Source organism: Dromiciops gliroides, chromosome 3 (genome assembly GCF_019393635.1).
Source record: "Dromiciops gliroides isolate mDroGli1 chromosome 3, mDroGli1.pri, whole genome shotgun sequence".
Taxonomy (NCBI): Eukaryota; Metazoa; Chordata; class Mammalia; order Microbiotheria; family Microbiotheriidae; genus Dromiciops; species Dromiciops gliroides.
Window position 1 is genome coordinate 646987451 of NC_057863.1, and position 23064 is coordinate 647010514.

The following is a 23064-nucleotide window of genomic DNA, read 5'->3' on the forward strand; positions in this document are numbered from 1 at the left end:
CCTCTGAGCCACATAAGGCCAACCCTCCACAGGTGGCTCTCTCTTCACATGGAATCTTCCCTATGTACACACACACACACACACACACACACACACACACACACACATATATATTTTAGTGAGGCAATTGGGGTTAAGTGACTTGCCCAGGGTCACACAGCTAGTAAGTGTTAAGTGCCTGAGGCCGGATTTGAACTCAGGTCCTCCTGACTCCAGGGCCGGTGCTCTATCCACTGCGCCACCTAGTTGCCCCCCCCCATGTATATTTTTTATTTCATGTGTTGAAGAACATTATTCAGAGATGGGGTATGTAGGCTTTGCCCAAGGGGTCCAGGATAATGATAGCGAACATTTTTTTTAATAGCGAACATTTATAAAGCACTATGCACCAGGCACTGTGCTAAGCACTTTATAATTATTATTTCATTTGATCCTCACAACAACCATTAATATCCCCATTTTACAGATGAGGAAATTAAGGTCAATCAAGGACAAGGGACTTGATTTTCTAAAAGTGAAGATTAAAATCAACAGTGAATTAGGAGAAATAGCCTTATTTAGATGAGAAAATAAGAGAAGGACTACACTTTTTAAAAGACTTTATTCTGGACTTAAACACCAAGATATAGAGTATTTTCATATGCAAAAGAACACAAAAAGAGGATTCTATATGAAATCATGAATCTCCATTTCACAACATTGGGGTTTTTTTAAGTACATAAGAAATTTTACATGGTACTTTCAAAACTTCCCTGCTTCTCTGCTCGTCCTTATAAACTTCCTACTGTTCTCTCAGTTCATTTTTTAAAAAATGTTACAAAAGTCCTCTTTGGGGGGAGGGCATCATTATCGTTAAACCTCCTTCCTCTACTAACAGCCCTCCCAAACACCTGCCAAATTAAGCAAGAGAAAAAGGAGAGGGGAAAAAAATCCTTGAAACAATCAAGCAAAATGGATCCATATAGTGGCTGTGGCCAAAAATGCATATCTCTGCAACTTGTTTTTTAAAAAAACAGGTCTGACCTGACTTATTGAAATGAGGACATCAGGAAAGGACATCAGCATGAACTTTCACTATTTTCTACAGAAGTTCAACTGAAAAAGGCCAACAGTGGCAGGAGTTTAACTCTCAGGTCCTCAGTGCTGAATCCATCCCTCTTTCCACTGCACAACACTGCCTTCCCTAAAATCATAAGATTTTATTGGGGGAGGTTTTTGCCCCAGCCCCAAAATTGCAAGTCAAGGCTCCTGTGAGCAGCACTGGTTATCCTTCATTCTCTTTCTTTCTTTTTTTCATGAGGCAATTGGGGTTAAGTGACTTGCCCAGGGTCACACAGCTTAAGTGTCTGAGGCCGGATTTGAACTCAGGTCCTCCTGAATCCAGGACCAATATCCACTGTGCCACCTAGCTTCCCCTATCCTTCATTCTCAAAGAGAATCACGACATTGGGGGTGATGTCATGACTTGCCATGAACTGGATTTAAGCGAGGGAGGGCTGTGCAAAGTCACCAGCCTCACTCACTCCTCCAGAGCCATCTGGGTCCAGTGGCAAGATATAGATCATGATGACTTGAGATGGCCCTGGATGTTTAAGGCAATTGGGGTTAAGTGACTTGCCCAGGGTCACATAGCTAATAAGTGTCCGAGATCAGATTTAAACTCAACTACAGGACCAGTGCTCTATCCACTGCGCCACCTAGCTACCAGGATGGTAGGAGAGGAAAAAATGAGAGAGGTTGCCCCAAACTTAGCAGAAACCAAGTAAAAGACAAGTCGTCTGGAGAGCATTTATAGGTGAACAAGGAAGGACAACAAATATTCCATTGGTGCTGTGATTTTATCAGTTCTGGAATGCCTACCTAAAAATGCTGATCCCAAACCACCCCTGCCCATCCATCCTGGGAAACTCTCCTAAGTGTATGGGGGGCTCATGGCAGGGAGAGGCTGGGGTCTACCCTAGATGCCAGATGCCTTCCTCAATTTCTCCTGACATTCTCAGGGTACCACAAGAACATTCTGCAGTCCTTTGCCCTTTGAAGACAAGCAAACCAATCTTCTCTTCCAAATAAGCTCACTTCTTAAAATTCTTTTACTTAACCAATACCAAACAAATGAGCAATTCTGTATCCATCACAGAACCAAAGATGAGTAGAACATAAAACTGAGACTCTCTCTTATGTATGACACGATTTGGCTCTTAGGTATGTCAGAATAGTTAACACTTATCTAGCACTTTATGGTTTACAAGTTTTTATATGTGTGTGGATACATGTATATGTCTAAATATGTTTTGATCTTCACAACAACCCTGGGAGGTAGTACTATCATGCCCATTTTACAGATGAGGAAACTGAGGCTAAGAGAGGTTCAGTGACTTGGCCAGGCACACACAGCTGGTTAGTGTCTGGGGCAGGATTATTACCAATAATAACACCTAGCATTGAAAGAGAGCCTACTACGTTACAAACATGACCTCATTGGATCCTTGTAACAACCCTGCCAAATAGGTGCTTTTATGATCCCCATTTTATAGCTGGAAAAAATTGAGGCACACAGAGTTCAAGCAACTTTTCCAGGGTCACATGACTAGGAAGATCTGAGGCTGGATTTAACTCGGGTCTTCCTGACTCCAGACACAGGGCCGTATCCATTGGGTCACCTGGCTTCCCTTAAAAGCCCAGTGCTTTATCCATTCTCAATGTGTAAGTATCAAAAGTTATCTGGCTTGTCGGCACAATTCTTTCTTGGTTTTCTTTGTGTTCTCTCCGGTGTATTGTTTTTTAAATTATCCAATTACTTTTTTCTTTCTTCCTTCCTTCTTCCTCCCTTCCTTCTTTCTTTCTTTCTTCCATCCTCCCTTTCTCTTTCTTTCTTTTCTCCGTCCCTTCTTTCCATCCTTCCTCTCTTTTCTTTCTCTTTTTCTCTCTTTCCCTTTCCTTCCTTCTTTCCATCCTTCCTTCTTCCTTCCTTCCTTTTTTCCTTCTTTCTTCCTTTCTTCCTTCTTTCCTTCTATACTCCCTTTCTCTTTTTCTTTCTTTTCTCTCTCTTTCTCTTCCTTCCTTCCATCCTTCCTTTCTCTCTCTTTTTCACTTTCTTCCTTCCTTTCTTCCTTCTTTCCTTCCTTCTATCCTCCCCTTTCTCTTTTCTTTCTTTTTCTCTCTTTCTCTTCCTTCCATCCTTCCTTTCTCTCTCTTTTTCTCTTTCCCTTCCTTCCTTCCTTCCTTCCTTCCTTCCTTTCTACAATACGTACCACTCACCCACCAATCCATACATCGTGGGCAGAGAGCCCAGCTAGACATCAAGAAGTGCCTCAGAGTTGAAGAGGAAGAGGAGAACAGGCTGGCTTGCCTTCGGGAAATTGCAAAGCTCCTTTAAGGACCTCAGACTTCCCCTGGAAACAGGGGCCCAATATCCTGAAGTGAGCAGCATGACAACAGTTTATACTGTAATAACAACACTGTACAAAGGACAAGTTTGAAAGACTTAAGAACTCTGGTCAATGACCAGCCATGACTCCAGAAGTGCATTAGGGAGAATGCCCAATTTCTGAAAGAGAGATGTTGGATTTGGGGTGCATAAGACCCACATGCCAGGTACTGTGCTTACTGCTGAGAATATCTGTCGTCATTTTTTTAGTCATGTCCAACTCTTTGTGACCCCATTTGGGGATTTTCTTGGCCATTTCCTTCTCCAGCTCGTTTTACATATGAGGAAAATGAGGTAAACATGGTAAAATGACTTGCCCAGGGTCACACAGCTAGTCAGTGTCTGAGGCCAGATCTGAACCCAGGCAGATGAGTCTTCCTGAATCCAGGGCCTGCACTCTATCTACTGAGCCATCTAGCTGCTTCCTATGCAAACAGAAGTTACATGACTTACCCAAGGTCACATAGCTAGTAAGTAACTGAGGCTAAATTTGAATTCAGGTCTTCCTGACTCCAGGCTCGACACTGTCTAACACATCACCTAGCTGGTAGTTCAAATCCAAACTCAGACACTTATTAGCTGTGTAACCCTGGGCAAGTCACATCACCTCTGTTCATCTTAATCCACTGTAGAAGGAAATGGCAAATCACTCCTGTACCTTTGCAAAAACAAACAAACAAAAAACACGAAACATACACACACAAAAACCCCATGGATATTAGTGGCGTACTACGGTCCACGGGTCAGGAAGAGTGGGACACAACTCAGTAACAGCAACAACAAAACTCTCATAAAGATTGCATGCAGGGGCAGCTAGGTGGCGCAGTGGATAGAGCACCGGCCCTGGATTCAGGAGGACCTGAGTTCAAATGTGACCTCAGACATTTAACACTTACTAGCTGTGTGACCCTGGGCAAGTCACTTAACCCCAATTGCCTCACCAAAAACAAAAACGAAAACAAAAAAAGATTGCATGCAGGTGGGAAGTAAGCAGAGAAGTTAGTAGCAGCTAATTGTTCCCTAGGTCATTTTTGGGGGGTGGGAGGGTATACATTAAAAAGGTTGAGCATCTTTTTTCATGACTTTCTCTTCTCCTCTTTCTGATCGTCACTTCTTTTTTTTTTTTTAATTGGATTTCTTTTTTTTTGCAGGGCAATGACGGTTAAGTGACTTGCCCAGGGTCATGCAGCTAGTAAGTGTCAAGTGTCTGAGGCTGGATTTGAACTCAAGTCCTCCTGAATCCAGGGCCAGTGCCTTACTACTGCGCCATCTAGCTGCCCCACCCCCCATAGTCACTTCTCGATCCCTCAGTGCCGTCACAGCCGTGTCTCCGCTCCCGCCCCCGCCCCAGATCTCCTCTCCGCACATTTGGTCCAGACCTGGTTCCTTTCCCCTCTCTTAGCACCATTTCTACCTCCCTCATAAACACATTCAAGATGGTGATGTTAGAGCGGGCATTTCCACCGTCCTTCATGGGGAAATCAGTTTATTATAAAGATCTTTGCAGAAGGAGGACAACAGGCCGGAGGAAAAAGGAAAACAGCCAGAGCAAAAATGGAAACAGATGCGTCCAGCGTTCCTCATTTTCTCACCCATGGTGGTGGGAATCATTATTTGAGCTCCAGCATCTCTCCGCATCCCCTCGAGGGCTAAATGTGGAAGTGAAAATGACCCTGAAGGAGACCAAAAAAGAGAAACAACAGGGAGGAAATTAGTGCTGGAGGACATGCCATTTTAGGGACAGTGAAGGAGAGAGTCTCCAAGTATCTGAGAGGTGGGAGCAGCTAGGTGGCGCAGTGGATAGAGCACTGGCCCCTGGATTCAGGAGGACCTGAGTTCAAATCCGGCCTCAGACACTTAAGCTGTGTGACCCTGGGCAAGTCACTTAACCCCAATTGCCCCGCAAAAAAAAAAAAAGAAAACCCCCAAATGGGGTCCCAGAGAGTGGGACACAACTGAAAATAACTGAGTAACAACTCCCTATCTTACCCAGACTGGAAGTGCAACAGCTTCTCTTAAGCATAGAAACTGTAACAATTGGAATGACGCCACCTGCCGGAGATTTACTGTAGGAAAGCTCCGCCATGAGTAGATGCACCTGAGGGCAAGCCATGTGGTTTTTCTTTGGCGTCAGGAAGTGATGTTTGCTTGTGGGAGGAAAGAAGGGGCGAGGCTGGCTCTCTTGCTCTCTTTCGTCAGGCCCTCTGGTGGAGTATGGAGCTAGAAATGTGCTCTCTCTCTCTCTCTTTACCAGATCTTATTCTCTTTAATAAATGCTTAAAAGTCTAACTCTTGCTAAAGCTTATCATTTATTGGTGACCACTCATTAGATATTTTAGACAGGCTGGCTAGAATTTTAGCCCCATACAAAACAATGACCTGCTCAGTTTCTGAGCTGGACCCATTTCCCCTTCCTTCAGCAAAATGCAGGGCTGCTTTTTGTTCATTACAAAATAAAGCAAATCTCAGGGGACAGCTGGTGGTGCAGTGGATAGAGCACCAGCGCTGGATTGAGGAGGACCTGAGTTTAAATTTGCCCTTAGACACTTGACACTAACTAGCTGTGTGACCCTGGGCAAGTCACTTAACCCTCATTGTTCCACAAAAAATAAATAAATAAATAAACAGATTAAAAAAACAAACAAATAAATGGATAAATGGATAGATAGATAAACAAACAAATGAATGAATGGATAGGTAGATAAATGAATAAATAAATAAAGCAAATCTTATTAAAGCCTTATTCCAACATGGTATCATTTTTTTATTCATACCTTAAGGCTAGAGTCCTAGATAGATGCAACTCCTTCATCGTCTTAGCATTTTAGAATCTAGAACTGAAACCTTAGAAATCATCTAGTCATTATTAAAAGAAATTTATTAAATTATAATACATTTATAATAAATATCTTTTGTTCCTATATTTCCTTCATATGATTTTTAATTTATTAATTAATTAATTTTTCAGGGCAATGAGAGTTAAGTGACTTGCCCAAAGTCACACAGCTAGTGTCAAGTGTCTGAGGCCAGATTTTAACTCAGGTCATCCTGAATCCAGGACTGGTGCTTTATCCACTGGGCCACCTAGCTGCCCCCCCTTCATATGATTTTTGTAAAGAACTTTGCAAACTTTAAGGCACTTTTTAGATGCTAACTATTATTACCATATTGAGTTGATCCCCAAAGCCCATTGGTATGGACCTCTCTCCTCACTGGGGGTGACCAATGCCCTGAATGTTCATGAGGGGAAGGGCAGAGTGGGCAAGAGCCAGCGAAAGGAGAAATCCAGTCTTTTCACTCTCTTTGGGATCTTCCGAAGATCCTAGGGGTCTTCAGACTTCCATCTTCAAGAGAGAAGATGGTTGATGCCAACCTCTCTCTGAAGGGAGAAAAGACTGGGAAGAAGCCAATATGAAGAACTTGGATCCTGTGTCTATTATTCCCAGCTTACACACTAGAGGCTCTGGGGAATTTCCCTCTGAGTGAGATCAAGACCTCTCATTCTTAGTTGAGCTGAGTTCTCTAGATCCCAGGAGGAGAATTAGTTTACTTTGTGTATATATCCTCGTAGTTGTACTTTCTCTGATTTCTCTTTTGCTATCATCTTGGATAAATAGGTTTCTTTATGATTTGCTTTGTGTGTTTATTATGGGACTGGTATTTGGTGGGGAGTCAAGACAATTATAAAACTTGGAACTCTCTCCATTAATGAAGAGAGATGAGGTTAGCTTGAATCTGAAAACTACACTAACAATATGAAAGGAAGCAGATAGATATATCTAGTATCCCCCTCTCTCTAAGGGTAGCAAAGATCTTATGGCCCCAACTTCCCACTTCCCTTCCTGGCAGGAATTAAAGTCCCCCTTAGAGAAAGTGCAGGGGAAAGTGATAGAGATACATCTATTCTGGCCTCCCTGAGAGCCACACAGTACACACTCCTAAAAATCTTCTGATTGAGTTTCAGGAAACCAGAGAAGGGGCATGGAATGACATCATCCTGGGCCCTCAGGACAGTTCCACTGATCTCATCATCAATTCCTTGAACTCCTAGGACTTCATGCAGAGGTGATGGTATAAAGTGAGTATGCAGATGGCAGTGCTGTCCTGGATAGCAGATCTAAAGTGACCACCATTTTGCAAACTTTTTTTTTTTAAGTGAGGCAACTGGGGTTAAGTGACTTGCCCAGGGTCACACAGCTAGTAAGTGTTAAGTGTCTGAGGCTGGATTTGAATTCAGGTACTCCCGACTCCAGGGCCAGTGCTTTATCCACTGTGCCACCTAGCTGCCGCATTTTGCAAACTTTTAATGACGGGTATTTGGGTGAAATGCCTTGAAAGCTTATGATAGGGCTTGAACTTGGTAGTTTGAGTGATAGTCACCCCGGGATACATGTAGGTATGCTTAAAACGTCCCAAGGCACAGAAAAGTGGATGCGCCAGTGCTGGTTATGTCCAGACCCTCCTCCAACACTCACTGTAGTATCAGCACTGATTGGAACTAATTCTAGACTTTTCAAAATTCTAGCAGAATGCTGTAAGCAGCAAGATGGAAGCTAAAAGAACCAGAAGAAATTGAATGAGGAGGGAATGCCATACCAATGGGCTTTGAGGCTTGGTTACGGTAGTATTATTGTTATTGTTATTGTTGTTGTTGTTGTTATTTATTATTATTATCTTAATCTCTTCCTCCTTCTCCCAGACAGCCATCCTTTACAATAAAAAGAAAAAAGCAGGGGGGCGGCTAGGTGGTGCAGTGGATAAAGCACCAGCCCTGGATTCAGGAGGACCTGAGTTCAAATCCGGCCTCAGACACTTGACACTTACTAGCTGTGTGACCCTGGGCAAGTCACTTAACCCCCACACCAAAAAAAAAACACAACCCAAAACAAACAAAAAAAGCAAAGGGAATCAACATATTAGAAAAAGTCTGACATTACATACAACATTCCACCCTGACAAGTCCCACACCAGTGGGGGACTGAACACTGAACATGGAACCCTTTGGCACTGTATAATTTGGAAACATTCAGGTTTTATTGTTTTGATATTATTATTCTTTCCATTTACGTTGTTGTGGACATTCTAGACAGTTTTCCTGGTTCTGGTCCCTTCACTTTGAGTCTGTTCATTTAAGTCTTTCCATGCTTAGAGACATAATGGATGGTTTAGTGGATCGAGCTCTGGGCCTGGAGTCAGGAATACATGAATTCAAATCCAGCCTTAGACACTACCTGTATGATCCCGGGCAAGTCACTTAACCTTGTTTGCTTTAAGTGTTGGGGAAAGAAATGGCAAACCACTGAGTATCTTTGCCAAGAAAAACCCAATGGACAGTGTGTCCTAAGGGGTCACAAAGAATTAGACACAACTGAACAGCAACAATGCTTAGAGGAGGCATAATGAATAGTCTTGGACTTGAGATTAGTAAGTTGTTGTTGTTTGGTTGTTATTTCAGTTGTGTCTGATTTTCTATGACCCCCATTTGGTGTTTTTTTGGTTTGTTTGTTTTGTGGGGCAATGAAGGTTAAATGACTCGCCCAGGGTCACACAGCTAGTAAGTGTCAAGTGTCTGAGGCCAGATTTGAACTCAGGTCCTCCTGAATCCAGGGCTGGTGCTTTATCCACTGCACCACATAGTTGCCCCCCGATTGGGGTTTCTTGGCAAAGATACTGGAGTGGTTTGCCATTTCCTTCTCCCACTTATTTTACAGATGAGGAAACTGAGGTAAACAATATTAAGTCAGTAAGACACAAGTTCAAATCCTGTCTCAGACACTTATTAGCTGTGGATCTCTAGACAAGACACTTTAACCTCTTTTCTGCCTCAGTTTCCTCGCTTTATAAAGTGAGGACATAGCCATACCTCCTTCCCAGGGTGGTTGTGAGGATGAGACCATGTACATAAAATGCTTTGTAAACCTAAAAGTGCTAAGTAATTACTAGTTAATTATGTTTCTCTGTTTTCATCACATTCCCTGTTTCTTACAGCATAGTATTATTCAATTGCATTCATGTACCTCAGTTGGTTTAGCCATTCCGCAATCGAGGGGCACCTCCCTTTTTTCTAGCTCTTGGTGGCTATTAAAAAGTCTAGTGTTGAAAAATGCAGTGTGTCCCAAAAATCTTAGTGCAGTTTCAAGCTTTAATAACTTCAGAAGTATAAATACTACCAAGTTCCAAACTTTTTTAAATGAGCTGATTAAATTAAACATAAACACACTGTCTTTCACTAGATATATCTTTAGTCAATTTTTGACTGAAAGGATTGCATTTCTGGATGAAGTTTTTGTGCACACGGTAGAAGAAATCTAATGGAAATAGAGCTGGTGACCAAGATGGCTGATCGAGAGGACCTTCTCTACTGATCCCCCGTGTCATCCAGAAACTCTTGCACAAGCAATGAATAATGACATGAAAATTTTTAATTATTTTATTTTATTTAATATTTATTTAAAGTTTTGAGTTCCAAATTCTATCCCTCTCTCATTCCCTCCCTCCCTCCCCTCCCCCTCCCCAAGGTTGCAAGCAATCAGTGTAGGTTATCCATGTGTTTTTAAATTATTTAAAACATTTTTAAAATAATTTTGTTACCAAGATTTACAAAACTCAAATATATGTAAAAGGAACATAAATAATTAAGCTGTCAGGTGATGGTTTTTTTTTAAGTTTGTCATATTTCTATTTAAGAAGTTATTAAAGATTAGACTTGGACCATTATTTTTGAGAAAATTTTCTATTTTAGAGAATATAATGGGTTTTTTTTTAGTCACTGACTTCCTCAGGGTACGCGCCTAGCAGTGGGGTCTCTGCCAACAATTTTACAAGTTGTGTTTTGTAGGTGAGGATTCTGAGGCACAGAGAGTGGAAGTTATTTGCCCAAGGTCACACGGCCAGGGAATGGCAGATCCAGAATTCAAGGTTTCCTGGCTCCAAATCTAACCTCTCTCTCTTCTCTCTGTCTTCTCTCCCTCTCTCTCTCTCTCTCTCTCTCTCTCTCTCTCTCTCTCTCTCCCTCTCTCTCTCCTCTCTCTCTCTCTCTCTCCACACACACACACACACACACACACACACACACACATGTTGGACAGATAGTTCATAGAGCTGCCCATCAACATATGTGTCTTGGATGGTGACCACAGCTGGACCTACAATGAAACAGGAGGAATAGAGGAGAACCGGATCCCTTTTGGGAACTGAACAGCAGTTTCAACCATGCTCCAGCCTGTATGCACTGATGGTCTCCAGGGATGCTCTTACGGCTGGGAATCGTGGGTTGATCCCATTTGCCAAAGGATTGAAGTGGCTGCTGACACAAAGGGTAGTCAGAGAGTCAACAAGCATTTATTAAGCACCAACAATGTTCCAGGCACTGTGCTAAGCACTGGGAATATGAAGAAAGGCAAATCAGCTAGGTGGCACAGTGGATAAAGCACTGGCCCTGGATTCAGGAGGACCTGAGTTCAAATCTGGCCTCAGACACTTGACACTTACTAGCTGTGTGACCCTGGGAGAGTCACTTAACCCTCACTGCCCCACACACAAAAAAAGTCCAGTTTGAGATGTATATATAAATGAGTGGTTTGGAGACTGAGAAAGTGGTTAGGCTAGATAAGTAGGTCTGAGAATCATCAGCATAGAGATGGTAATTAAGTCCATGGGAGCTGATGAGATCAAGTGAAGTAGTATGGAGGGAGAAGAGAAGGGGGCCCAGGACAGAGCCCTGAGGGACCCCAAGGGTCAGGAGGCATAATCTGGGGGAGGATCCAGCAAAGAAGACAGAGAAGGAGCCTTCAGAGAGGGAGGACAACCTCCAGGAGAGAGCCGTGTCCTGGAAACCTCAAAAGAAGAGAGTTTTAGAGAGAGAATCGCCACATATTGCTCATGACTTAGGAGAACTAATACTAAGAATTCACTCTGATGGTGCAGGACCAGAAACAGCTCACCCCATAATGATGGGAGAGGAGAACAGCTGGACCACTCACAGGAAACCCATCTGTCCATCACACAGAGTGGGCTTCTTAAAGGAGCATTTATGAGACTAGATGAACCTAAAAAGAGGAGGTGCGGTGTAGTGAATGGAGATCTGGCCATGTAGTCGCAAAGATCTTAGCCTCTCGTGACCCCGGGAAACTCTCTAAAATGATGCATTGCAGAAGAGGCGCCATATATGTATTCACTGGATCTGAAGCCAGCAAGACTTGAGAACAAATCTAGCCACAGACACTTATTAGCCCTGTGACCTGAAGCTGTCAAGTCTTTAACTTTTTCCTGCCTCAGTTTCCTCATTCATAAAATGTGGATAATAACACCAACCTCCAACACTTGATGGGAGGATTAAATGACTTAATATTTGTAGTGGGTTTTGTTTTTTGTTTTTGTTTTTTTTTGCAGGGCAATGAGGGTTAAGTGACTTGCCCAGGGTCACACAGCTAGTGTCAAGTGTCTGAAGCCAGATTTGAACTCTGGTCATCTTGAATCCAGAGGTGGTGTTCTAGCCACTGCGCCACCTAGCTGCCCCCTAAGAATTATTTTATGTTTATTTTGAGTCCAATTTTTCTATCTATAGTGAGACTACAAGCTCCCTGAGGGCAGATACTTTTATCCTGCGACTCTATCTCCAGTGTCTGGTTCACATGAGGAACATAATACATCCTCCTCTGACTCTCTTCAAAGCACACCTCAGGCATCATCTCCTACAGAATGCTTCAGCGATCACTGTCCCCCCTTTGACATTCACTTCCAGGATTTTGTGTCTAGCTCATTCCTTCCTGTATCCTCAGCCTCAGCCCAGTAGAACGTGGGCTTCCTGACCCCAGGTTAGGTTGGTCCTTTGTCTCTGCAATCCCAGCTCGCTGTGGCCGCTCTACACATATGTTTGTTGATTTGAATCAATGACGTGTATTCCCACTGAGATGAGTAAATACAAACATCCTTCTGGACTGCTGAAGGGATGGAACCACAGGACTTTTTAAAGAAGCATCGTCAGGCCTAGAAGAGCAGCATCTCAGGAGACTAATACCACAGAATCAAAACTTATTGTGGATCGAGGGAACTAGAAGCGGGATAGGGGAAGGAAATTACCCAAGATCCCATAGGGAGGGAGAGACCCAGAAACATTCTCCCCCTCCTCAACCACCATCATCACCAAGACCAGCCCAAATCTCACCTCCCCTGCCCCCCTACCAGGTTCCAATTAAAACAGGAAGCTGTGGCTTTGGCTTCCAACACATATGGGGCAAGACACCTGAGTTTTGATGCAAGGCCTTCTGTGGCCAAGGGAAAGTGAGGGTCACTGCCCTGTATCCTGTTCTCACCCCCCAAAATCCGGGTGATAAATAGCCACTCAGCTGTAGGCACTAGAGAGCTCCCCTCGGTACCCCAAGATCTCTGGTGCTCAGCCCTCTGGTCTCCTTACTTATCTCTTCCTTGGTCCTGAGGCCCAAAGGCAGACATGACCCACTGGCTGCTTGTGCTCATGGCTGCCCTCCCAGTCTTGGGGCAGGAAGCCCCCAACCCGGAGAATATGCTGCCTGGCTGCCCAGACATTGTGCAGAGGTCTGAGTGGATGGGCCTGCCCTCAAAGTGCCCGAAGAAGTCCCTGAATCTGCCTGTGGAATACGTGGTGATCTCTCACACAGCCGGCAGTCCCTGCTTTTCACCGGCTGAATGCGAGCAACAAATGAGAAACATCCAGGCCTACCACATGAATACGCTGGGCTGGTGCGACATCGCATACAAGTGAGCATCCTTACCCAGGGACTGGGCACAAAGCAGGGACCCTACAATCCGTGCTCTGGGCATGGGGTGCAGGAGAGAGGGATAGCTCAGCAATGGGGAAGCCCCTGTGCTGAAGGGGAGACAGCCCAGCAGCGAGGGGACCCCTCATCTGAAGGGAGAAGCATCTCATGTGAGTGGGGGCGACCCTGGCCTGAAACACCGCACAGAGGTGGGGGAAGCCCCGATGAGAGGAATGTTCTAGCTGTGGGGGGGAGCCCCGATGAGAACAATGTTCTAGCTGTGGGGGGGAGCCCTGAGTCCAAGGTGAGAATGCAAGTTATGGGGGCCCCTCATTTTGGGGAGAACACAGCACAGTGGTTGGGGAGCTCCTGGTGTGAGGGGGAAGATACCCCAGTTCTAGGGAGCCTTTTGATGGGAGGGAGGAGATGGGCTCTCTGGAGCCAGGGTTTGCCAGGGAGCCCAGGAGATTGTGGCTGGAGGACAAAAGAAGCCTCGCTGAGCGATTCATCTGTCTCCTCTGCCCCCAGCTTCCTGATTGGGGAGGATGGGCTCATCTACGAAGGGCGAGGATGGTCCATCATAGGAGCCCACACGGGCCCTACCTGGAACCCCATCTCCCTGGGGATCAGCTTCATGGGCAACTTCATGGGTGAGTGACAACAGAAGAGGGAGGGCCAGGACACCCGAGTCCCTGGGCCTATGGAGGACTGAGGGGTCCCTGGGGTGTGACTAGGCCAGGAGCCAGAAAACAAATGAGGCAGGAAACCCTGAAGAGTCCCCCACCCACCCAAGGCTGGAGGAAGCTGACCCTGGTGAGATGGAGGGAGGGGGAAGAAAGGCTAAGAGCAGCTAGCCAACAAACCAGACTCCCTTCCCCCAGAGCGAGGGCCTGCTCCCCGAGCCATCCGGGCAGCGCAGAGCCTCATCAACTGCGGCAAGCTTCACGGAGTCCTCACGCCTCAGTACATGATCAAGGGACACCGGGATATACAGCGCACTCTCTCCCCCGGGGCCAAGCTCTACTCCAATCTGCAGAGCTGGCCCCATTATCATGAGTGAGCAGCCCACTGCCCCACCGGGCCCCACCCCCACCCCCCACCCCATATATGCTGGGCCCCCGCCCCCCGCTGTCTGTGAATAAAGCGAACTAGGCACTGGCAGCCTCAGACTTCTGTGACTGGGCTGAGCGGGGCACCAATGCCATGGGGCGCTGGAGAGGCCACTTTGCCACCTGGGCTCTCTGGGCTGTGCCTCGCTGCCTCATCATTCTGGTCAAGGGGCAGAGGTCAGGCGTCTGTCTCTCAGGCTCCCCAGCCCTCTCACAAGGACAGTAAGGCTGCTCTGGCCAGAAGAGCTGTCTGGATTCTCCCTGATGGCCAATGCATGAGGGAGGGACCCCAGGGATCAGCTGCCCCGCTTGATGTGGCGAGGTGATCCATAAGGGGCTGGGTCTCCCCCCTGGGGGCACAAACATCAGAGCCCACCAACTCAAGGAGGGGGAGGCTGAGCGAGAGGAAAGCTGACCAAAACCCTTTATTTACATCCTCACCAGCCTCCTCCGCCCTCAGGCGCCCCGGCCACCAGGGCTGAGCCTCAGGAGCTCTGGCATGGTCGGGGGAAGGAGGGGGGAGAGTGAAGGGCAAGAAGGGAACCGGGCCCAGGCCCTTGGGGAAACATGTCACGTCCTTGTATCCAGCCTGTTCATGTACTCCTGCAGGGCCTGCAGGCGGGCATCAATCTCTGACAGGTCAAGCTGATGGCTCTTCAAATGCGTTTTCTGAGGGAGGAAGAGGGAGAGGGGTGATTAGGGGTGGGGGGTGGAGAGGAAGAAGATGGACAGCAGCTGCCTCTGGGCAAGGGCATGGGGAGGGCCAGTCCTTCTCCCCCCAAGGGATTCTGGGAGGAACCAGGGTGGACCCCAGGGGTTTAGGAGCTCTTGGTGGCAGAAGGTGAATCTGGGGGGATGACCCCCACCCCTCCAAGAAAGCAAGGCTAGCTCTCAGGAAGAAAAAGAGAGGGTGCCCCTGACGTGGAGACAGGCGGCCCTCCCAGGAGTTCACCTTTGCCAAAGTTCTGGCCCCTCGGGGTAGGGGTGCTGCTGGCCTGGCGTCTTCGGTGGCCACTGGCCAGCCCAGGGATCTGGAGGGGCAGGGTTCTGGTCAGGCAGGCTCTCCAGGCACCCAGGACCCCCAAGCATCCCCCAGATGCTCCAGCACTCACTCAGCCCTCCAAGCCCCCACCCCCCCAGCTTCCACCCCTGCTGCTATCCGATGGCCCGAGGCGGCTCCCAATCCCACCGCCCCTGAGCATCACCACCCCCGCTTCAGCAGGGAGCACTCACCTCTCCAGAGCCATTCCAGGAGGACGGGCTCAGGGGCTTCCGAGCGCAGGGCTGCCTCCGAAGGCTGAGAAAAGCAAGACAGGGGTGGCTCCCAGGCTCCAGTGGCCTCCAGGGCTCCTGCCCGCGCCATCCCCTCTGCCCCGCCCTTACCCTCGAGAAGGTGGCGGCTTGGTGAAGTCCTCAAATTCACTGGCCGAGCTCAGCGATGAGTGGCGACTCCTAAAACTCTCCACTGGGGGGGAGGCCCAGGCCCCTTCCTCAAGGCTGAGCTAAGGCCTGGCCTCTCCAGAAGCCAGCCTCCAGCCTCCCACCATGCTGCGAGACTCCTGGGACCCACCCAGATGTCCCGGCCTTCTGAACCGGCCCCCCCATGACCCCCGTTCTACCCCCTGCCACTCAGCCCCAACTGTCCTGGGCCCTGGGTCTCCTGGCCTTGGCAGCACCAGGTGCCAGCAGCAGGACCCCTCCCCTCTCTGAGGACACACATCGAGTCCCTTACCAGAGGAGCTTCGTGTCCGGCCCCTGGGGGCCCCGTCCTCTCTCGATATTGTGCATGGGCCCCGGCCCCGGGCTCGACCCCAGCTCCCCGAGCCTTCCCCGCTTCCCAGCCGATTCCTTTGCTGGCTGAGGAAAGAGGGGGAGAACTCGTTCCAATCCCATCCCGTATTCATGAAACACCTACAGCGTGCAAGGCATTGGGGAACCCAAGGCAAAAAGGAAGGAGACGCCCTCACAGTGGGGACCACGCCCCGGAAATCAGCCAATGGGGGAAGCAGGACATAGAGGTGCCTGCAAAGGCTTCACGAGGGGGGCCTCTGAGCCCGCCACGAGGGGCTGAGGCAGAGAGCACCTCAGGCAAGGGGGGAAGGGTATGACACTGATAGAATCAACAGAGCCCAGGATAGATCTCACCCTCGCTCCTCGTGACAACCCCATTTTGAAGATGAGGGCACTGAGGCAGGCCAGTGAAGTGATCTGCCCAAGGTCACTGTGAAGCCAGCGCTCCATCCCCTGTGCCACCTGGTGGCTTATGAGACACAGTCAGCTATTGAGTGGTGTCAGACGCCTCCAATGCCAGGCACAATAGTGAGGACTTTATCCTCTCAGCCCCAGGGAGCCCCAGAGGAGTCTGGATCCCCCTGGGTGGCACCCATCGGTGCTCTGCAAAGGGTCGTTGTCCCCCTCTCCCTTGGGGGATGGGCAGGTCTGTGGGGCCTAGGAGGGGGGATGAGAGAAAAGCTGCAAATGCCAGCGTGACCCGCCCCCTACCCAGGCTGAGGCTCGAGGGCTGCGCCCACCTGCCTGGTCCATTGAGGGGCAGGGAGGGCAAGGGAGGGCCTCTCACCTCTTGAGCTTGAGCTCCCTCTGCTTCCGCTCTTTGGCCTTGACAAAGGCTGTAGGGTCGAAGCGCGGCCGGATGCCTGGGGACCGTCAGCAAGGGCAGTGAAGGTGATGCGGCCCAAAGCCCCCCACCATACCACCTGCCCCCCCAGCCCGCCCCATCTGAGGCAGAGATCCATGTGAGGCCGGGAGACTGGCCACATACCTGTCGGGGAGGGCGAGGGCCGGGCCGGGCCCCGGCCTCGGTTGCTCTCCTGAGATGAGGATCGGGCGGGCCCTCGGCCCCAGGACGGGTTCCTCTCCTGAGACGCTGTTCGCCGCTGGTCCTTGCGGGGCTGGGGGGACCGTCCTGAAGATGGGATCCGCCTCCTGGGGAGATAGCCCCCGACCGCGCTAGGCCTCGCTGCCTCTCTCCCCCAGCCCCCCTGTCCTCCACTGTCCTTCCCCCAGCGACCCCAGGAGGGCCTGCTCACCCCTGCTTGTACTGGGCCAGCTCACTGGACAGGTACTTCAGCCTGGCCCGGAGGCTCCGCTCCGACGACTTCACCTCTTCCAGCTTGGGGGGAGGAGGGAGAGGAAGAAAAAAAGGCCTGAAGATCCTCCCCCCTCACCCTCCAGCCCATTTCCTACATCTCTTACCTTTGGACAGTGGGCAAGAGTTGGGAGCCTCCCCTGCCTCCCTCCCATCCTCCTCCCCTGGCTCCCTCCCGTTCCCCCCACCCCTTCTCCCCACCACCTCCTCCCTCCTCCCTCCCCTTCCCCGTCTATGTGACCCCTTCCCCCACCTCCTGGGTAAGTCTGCGGCACTCTGGCCCCTCCGTCGGCAGCCCGGTGGTGCTGACCCCGTTCCCCTCCGTAGCTCTTCTTCCAGGCTGGCCACCATGGCCTTGAGAACGGGCCACCTCCCGGTGAGTCGTGGGCTCGGCCGCCGGCCTCTTCCCGTGCCCGGCCCAGGGGCCACCTCCAGCTCTCTCTTCTCGCTTACCGCCCGGTCAGCCTGAGTGGAGAAGGCCAGGCTGGGCCAAGGCCAGGCTGGGCCAAGGCCCACCCCTGCCTTCATCCAACGCAGGGAAGCCGGCTGGATGGCCCTGAGCCCAGGCCCTGAAGGTCTGCGTGGTGAGAGGCGGGGGTGGTCTTGTCTCTGTGGCCAAAAGGGAAGCCCCTTTGCTCCCTCCTGCCCCCAGGGGCCCTCGAGACAACTCACTGCTCCCGGAGGTGGCGTATTTCAGCATCCCGCCCATCGCGGGACCGAAGCTCCGCCAGCTCCTCCTTCAGGGACCGAATGATGCCCTGCAGGACCACGGGGTCGGGCTTGCCCTGGTATGGGAGGGGCAGCGGGTAGTGGATCCTGAAGAAGGATAATAAAGGGGCCCATCTCAGATTCAGGGGGTTCTTGAGACCTTAAGCCCCTCAGGCCTAGGCAGCCTCCAAAGCACAGCCCCTGAGAAACCCAGAGAACAAGAGCTGCCACTTCTGCAGCATCCGAAGTTTGGCACTGGGCTTCCTCCAGACTGTCTTACCCTCACTCCTAGGAAGAATGCGCTATTATCTACAACCCCCCCCCTTTTTTTTTTTAAAGTGAGGCAATTGGGGTTGAGTGACTTGCCCAAGGTCACACAGCTAGTAAGTGTTAAGTGTCTGAGGCCGGATTTGAACTCAGGTCCTCCTGACTCCAGGGCCGGTGCTCTATCCACTGTGCCACCTAGCTGCCCCTACAACCCCTTTTTACAAACTAGAGAACTGAGGCTCCAGGAGGGCCACAGGATTTGAGATCTGGAGGTGGGACAGACACCAAGTCCAATGTCCTCATTTGACAAAAAAAAAAAGGATAAGTGGTTGCCGAGGGTCCCATGGTTGGTAAGTGACTGAGGTTCAAATCCTGCATCCTAGCCACTCAATTTCTAAAAGCCCAGAGCAAAAGACCCCCGGCAAAGAGCCACCACGGGCCTCCCAGCGGTACAAACACCTCAGAAGCAGATGCTCAGAATTGGGTCGGAGTGGGGATCTGGCTGGGGCAGGGAGGGAGGGGGTCCCCCACCTGTCAAACTCAACTGAGTAGATCAGGATCAGGTAACGCTTGGAGTTGAGCTGGGCGGAGCGGGGGACCGAGGGGCCAGGCCGCGGCCCCACCTTACGATTCCGAAGGGCTTCGAGGTCCGTGTAGGTCAGCAGGTCCAGGGTAACAGACTCACTGCTCTGCGAGGGAGGGGAGAGCCTACTGGGCATGTCACAGACCCTGGAGTTACCCCCCCCCACTCCACTGTCCACCCTCCAGCGTGCTTTGGGAGGACACACGGACTCCCAATGGTTACGTGGGGACCCCCGGCCCATGTTCCTCACCTGCGTGAGGGCTGACTCCAGCATGCTGCAAAAGATGCTGAACTGTTTGAAGTTGCCAGTCTTGTGGGTCAGGTCTTCAATGACTACAAGGGAAAGGGGAGATCTCTGGTCTAGGGGAAAGCCAGGAGAGCCCACACAATGTCAAGGCTGGGAGGCCCCTTAGAACACAGCCTTCCAAAGTCGGAAGGGGCTGGGAAGAGAACACATCCAAAGTGGGGAGGACCTTGGGCTGCCCATGATATGTCAGAATTGGGAAGGGCTTTGAACACACATCAGAGTGGAAGGGGGCTTTGGGGATCCCTGAAGCTGCAAGAAGGAGAGGAACTTGCTCAAGGTTCCATCGTGGGCCTGGAACAGAAATGAGACTTGAAGCCAGGTTCCCAGAATTCCATCAAAGGCTCTTTTCAGATCCCCTATGTTCTGCCCTGGCTTCAGTTGAAGGGAAAAAGGAAGTGGAAGGGAGACCTTCTCCTGGATGACCACCACCCTCCCCACCACCAGACACTCACAGGCAGCATCAAACTCGCCACGCCACTGGTCAGTGGTCATTCTGTCCTCCACTTCCAGCTCCAAAACCTCCCCGCTGACAGCCAAGCGGACCACGTGCTCCACCCCCCGGAAGGTGTAGTCCACCTGCAGCCCTGCTGGCTGATCCATGTTGAACCTACCTGGCAAGGTAAGAAAGGGCAGGCAGGAGTCATGGGAATGTGAAGAAGGAGACTGCTCAATCACAGGTCATGGGATTTCAGAGCCATGTGCTACACTTAGGACATGGAATGTCAGAGCTGGGGGGAGCTTAGAACATGGAATGTCAGAGCTAGGAGGGCTCTTAGAACAGAGAATGTCAGCGCTGTGAGGGAGCTTAGAACATGGAATGTCAGAGCTGGGAGGGCTCTTAGAACAGGGAATATCAGAGCTGGGAAGGAGCTTAGAACATGGAATGTCTGAGCTTGGAACATGGAATGTCAGAGCTGGGAGGGCTCTTAGAACAGGGAATGTCAAAGCTGGGAGGGCTCTTGGAACAGGGAATGTCAGAACTGGGAGGGAGCTTAGAACAGGGAGTGTCAGAGCTGGGAGGAGCCTTAGAACAGAATATGTCAAAGCTAGAAAGAACTGGGTTCAAAGTGCTACACAGAGGCAGGCAGGATGCATACAGTGCCAGGCCTAATTAGAGTCAGGAAGACCAGAGTTCAAATCCAGCCTCAGACACTTACAGGCTGTGTGACCTGGGCCAGTCACTTAGCCTATTTGCCTCACTTTCCTCATCTGTAAAACAGGGGTAATCATAGCACCTACTGCCCAAGGCTGTTCCAAGGATCAAATGAGAGAAGATTTGTAAAGCTCTTTGCAAACCTTCAAGAGCAATATAAATGCTAGCTATTATTATGAAACGCCAGCCATTCTAATCATCCTCATCACCAGCCAAAGCAGAAAGGACAGGTAGAAAATACTCAGAGCTGAAAGAGAATGAAGATCAGGGAACACTGGCATGTTCTCTCTCTAGGCCTGTGTCCTCATCTGCCAAATCAGAGGGTTGAGCTGGACTGACCACTCCTGTCCTCCCTGCTGAACCGCTCCCATTCCTCTCCATCTCTCGGATCTCCAGCCCCCTTCTGTCTCCTCCCTTGAGGTTTTTCCTTCCTGCCTTTGTATCTCTCTATATTCTGGCTACACGGCTCTCTGTCCCTTTCTCTGGCATTCCTTTGTTGCTATCTCCCTCCTCTTCTCTGTTCTGTCTCTTCTTCCTACACACGTGTGTGTGTGTGTGTGTGTGTGTATGTGTGTGTGTGTGTGTGTGCGCGCGCGCGCGGTGTGATTGGCCCAAGATCACACAGGGAATACAGACACAGAGACTTAAGAAATGAAGAGATAGGGGCAGCTAGGTGGCACAGTGGATAAAGCACCGGCCCTGGATTCAGGAGGATCTGAGTTCAAATCTGGTCTCAGACATTTGATACTTAACTAGCTGTGTGACCCTGGACAAGTCACTTAACCCTCATTGCCCAGCCTCCCCCCCCCCCAAAAAAAAGAAAAAGAAAAAGAAAGAAATGAAGAGATGATTCATGGCTGGAGTTGGGAGGAGGACCTAAGAAACCTCCCCACCATCTCCTCTGTCTCTAGAACTTTGGACCATAATGATGATATTTGCAAAGCATCTTACAAATATTAACTCTTATTCTCACAACAACCCCACTTTACAGATGAGGAGACTGAGGCAGGCAGAAATCAAGTGACTTGCCTAGGGTCATACAGCTAACAAAGTGTCTGGGAATGGATTTGAACTCAGGTCTCCTTGTCTCCAAGTCCAGTTCTCTATCTACTACCTAACTGCCTGCTGTTGGCTGATGGTCCATTCTTCACTCCATGGAAGCCAAAACCTGCTTTACAGAAGCAGGAATGCGATATACGTAAGTAAAGATCTACTTACTAGAGTAAGTTGGTACTTGTGCTAGAGAAGGGAAGACCTGTTACACAGAAGAAATGTGATATACATAAGGAAAGACCTACTAGAAGTAAGTTGGGATCTACTATATATAAAAAAAAAGACCTTCTTTAGGGAGGATCTACTTATACAAAAGCTGGGACCTGCTATACAGAAGTTGGAACCTACAGAAGCGGGGACCTGCTATACAGAAGTGGGGTCCTACTATACAGGCGGTTATCCCATCACCCGCCCGGCGAGCCCGAGACTAAACCAACCTGCCCCGCCCCAGCCCCGTCGGCCTTCGCCAACCAGATGCCGGGGCCTCGGGACCCCCGTGGACCCCTCCCGATCCAGAGCCCCTCACCCAACGACACTCCGAGACCCAGCGTCACCCGCCTCCTCTTCTGTCGTTCAACTGCCGCTGACGGAGCCCCGCCCCTCAGTGCCGTCCTCCCGCTGCTCATTGGCTGAAGAGAGCGAGCTTCCAGAGTGTCATTGGCCGCCGCGGCCGCCCATCCGGAAAAACCCTGCCTCCATCGAACTTGTTTTTTATTGGCGAAGGAGTGCGTCATACAAGATTTCTATTGGTTCAATTAACAACCTGTCTAGCTAAGTCCGGCCTCTTAGGCGGGCCTCTTGGGTGGACCCAGAGAAATGGGAGGAGTTCCGGTAGGCTTTTCCGTCTGTCTCGCTTTCCTTCGGCCCCTTCCCCTTCTGCTCTCTTTTCATTGGTCCCGTGGGTTGCAATTACCGGAGTTCTATTGGTGAGTTCTTCCGCCCGTCCCAAGAAATTCCCACCTACCGGGTTTAGCAACCAGGTTCTCTCACTGCGCAGGCGCAACTTGATCCTGCTTTCCACTCCACCTTATCCCTTACTCTCCCTGCCACCCCTACCGCGGTCTGCCGTGCTCTCTTCCCATTGGATAAAAGGACTGCCAGTCTGGAGAACCACACATACTCGAAGGTTCTTCGGCTGTGCAGGCTTCAGGACCGCCTCCCTTCCTTTGTCTCTCGTTTATTGGTCATCTCTGGTGCTAGTCAGACTGGAGTGGGGCGGGGCTGGGGGGGAGGTTTTCCTGCGGTACCCAGAGTTGGTATCGGGAACGCTGGGATGCAGGGCCTGGAGGCCAAGAGCATTGAGTACAACCTTTCAGCCATTGTTACAGGTGGGGAAACTGAGGCGCAAGGAAGTACCTTCCCCAGGGTCACACAGTAGAGTCTGTCAGAGCCAGAAGGCATCCTGGGATCATCTTAACCCATCCTCCCAGACCCTGAAAGTGATGTTCTTAAAACACAGTTCTGCCCTGTTCACTCCCCTGCTCAAGAAGCCCCAGTGGCTCCCTATCACCTCCAGGATTAACAAAAAAATCCTGCTTTTTACAACCTGCCACCTTCCTACCTTTCCAGCCTTCTCATACCCTAACTACTCCCCAGGTACTCTTGAGATCCTTA

General features: G+C 49.8%; 2 protein-coding genes across 2 annotated transcripts; one reads left to right on the forward strand and one right to left on the reverse strand.

The window, feature by feature from the left end:
* The first annotated feature begins 12767 nt into the window (after nucleotides 1-12767).
* On the forward strand, nucleotides 12768-14261 carry PGLYRP1 (peptidoglycan recognition protein 1). Its single transcript, XM_043996660.1, has 3 exons — nucleotides 12768-13165; nucleotides 13693-13814; nucleotides 14046-14261. The coding sequence occupies exons 1-3, from the start codon at nucleotides 12879-12881 to the stop codon at nucleotides 14222-14224; spliced, it is 588 nt and encodes a 195-aa protein (XP_043852595.1). The 5' UTR covers nucleotides 12768-12878; the 3' UTR covers nucleotides 14225-14261.
* Nucleotides 14262-14679: 418 nt separating this feature from the next.
* Nucleotides 14680-22514, reverse strand: CCDC61 (coiled-coil domain containing 61). The gene is given in 19 exon segments (XM_043990709.1): nucleotides 14680-14918; nucleotides 15203-15304; nucleotides 15507-15570; nucleotides 15657-15738; nucleotides 16006-16130; nucleotides 16852-16927; nucleotides 17053-17216; nucleotides 17321-17403; nucleotides 17633-17669; nucleotides 17671-17696; nucleotides 17698-17742; nucleotides 17744-17764; nucleotides 17766-17801; nucleotides 17803-17844; nucleotides 18048-18195; nucleotides 18886-19043; nucleotides 19188-19270; nucleotides 19697-19855; nucleotides 21977-22514. Coding segments are annotated over 19 exon segments (1734 nt in total). The 5' UTR covers nucleotides 22185-22514; the 3' UTR covers nucleotides 14680-14843.
* Nucleotides 22515-23064: the final 550 nt, after the last annotated feature.

What these genes read in the sequence shown, in the direction of transcription:
- PGLYRP1 (XM_043996660.1), top strand. Translation starts at nt 12,879, where the DNA reads ATGACCCACTGGCTGCTTGTGCTCATGGCTGCCCTCCCAGTCTTGGGG. An exon ending in TGGTGCGACATCGCATACAA is followed by an intron (nt 13,166 to 13,692) that starts GTGAGCATCCTT and finishes CTCTGCCCCCAG; the next exon opens with CTTCCTGATTGGGGAGGATG. An exon ending in CTTCATGGGCAACTTCATGG is followed by an intron (nt 13,815 to 14,045) that starts GTGAGTGACAAC and finishes CCCTTCCCCCAG; the next exon opens with AGCGAGGGCCTGCTCCCCGA.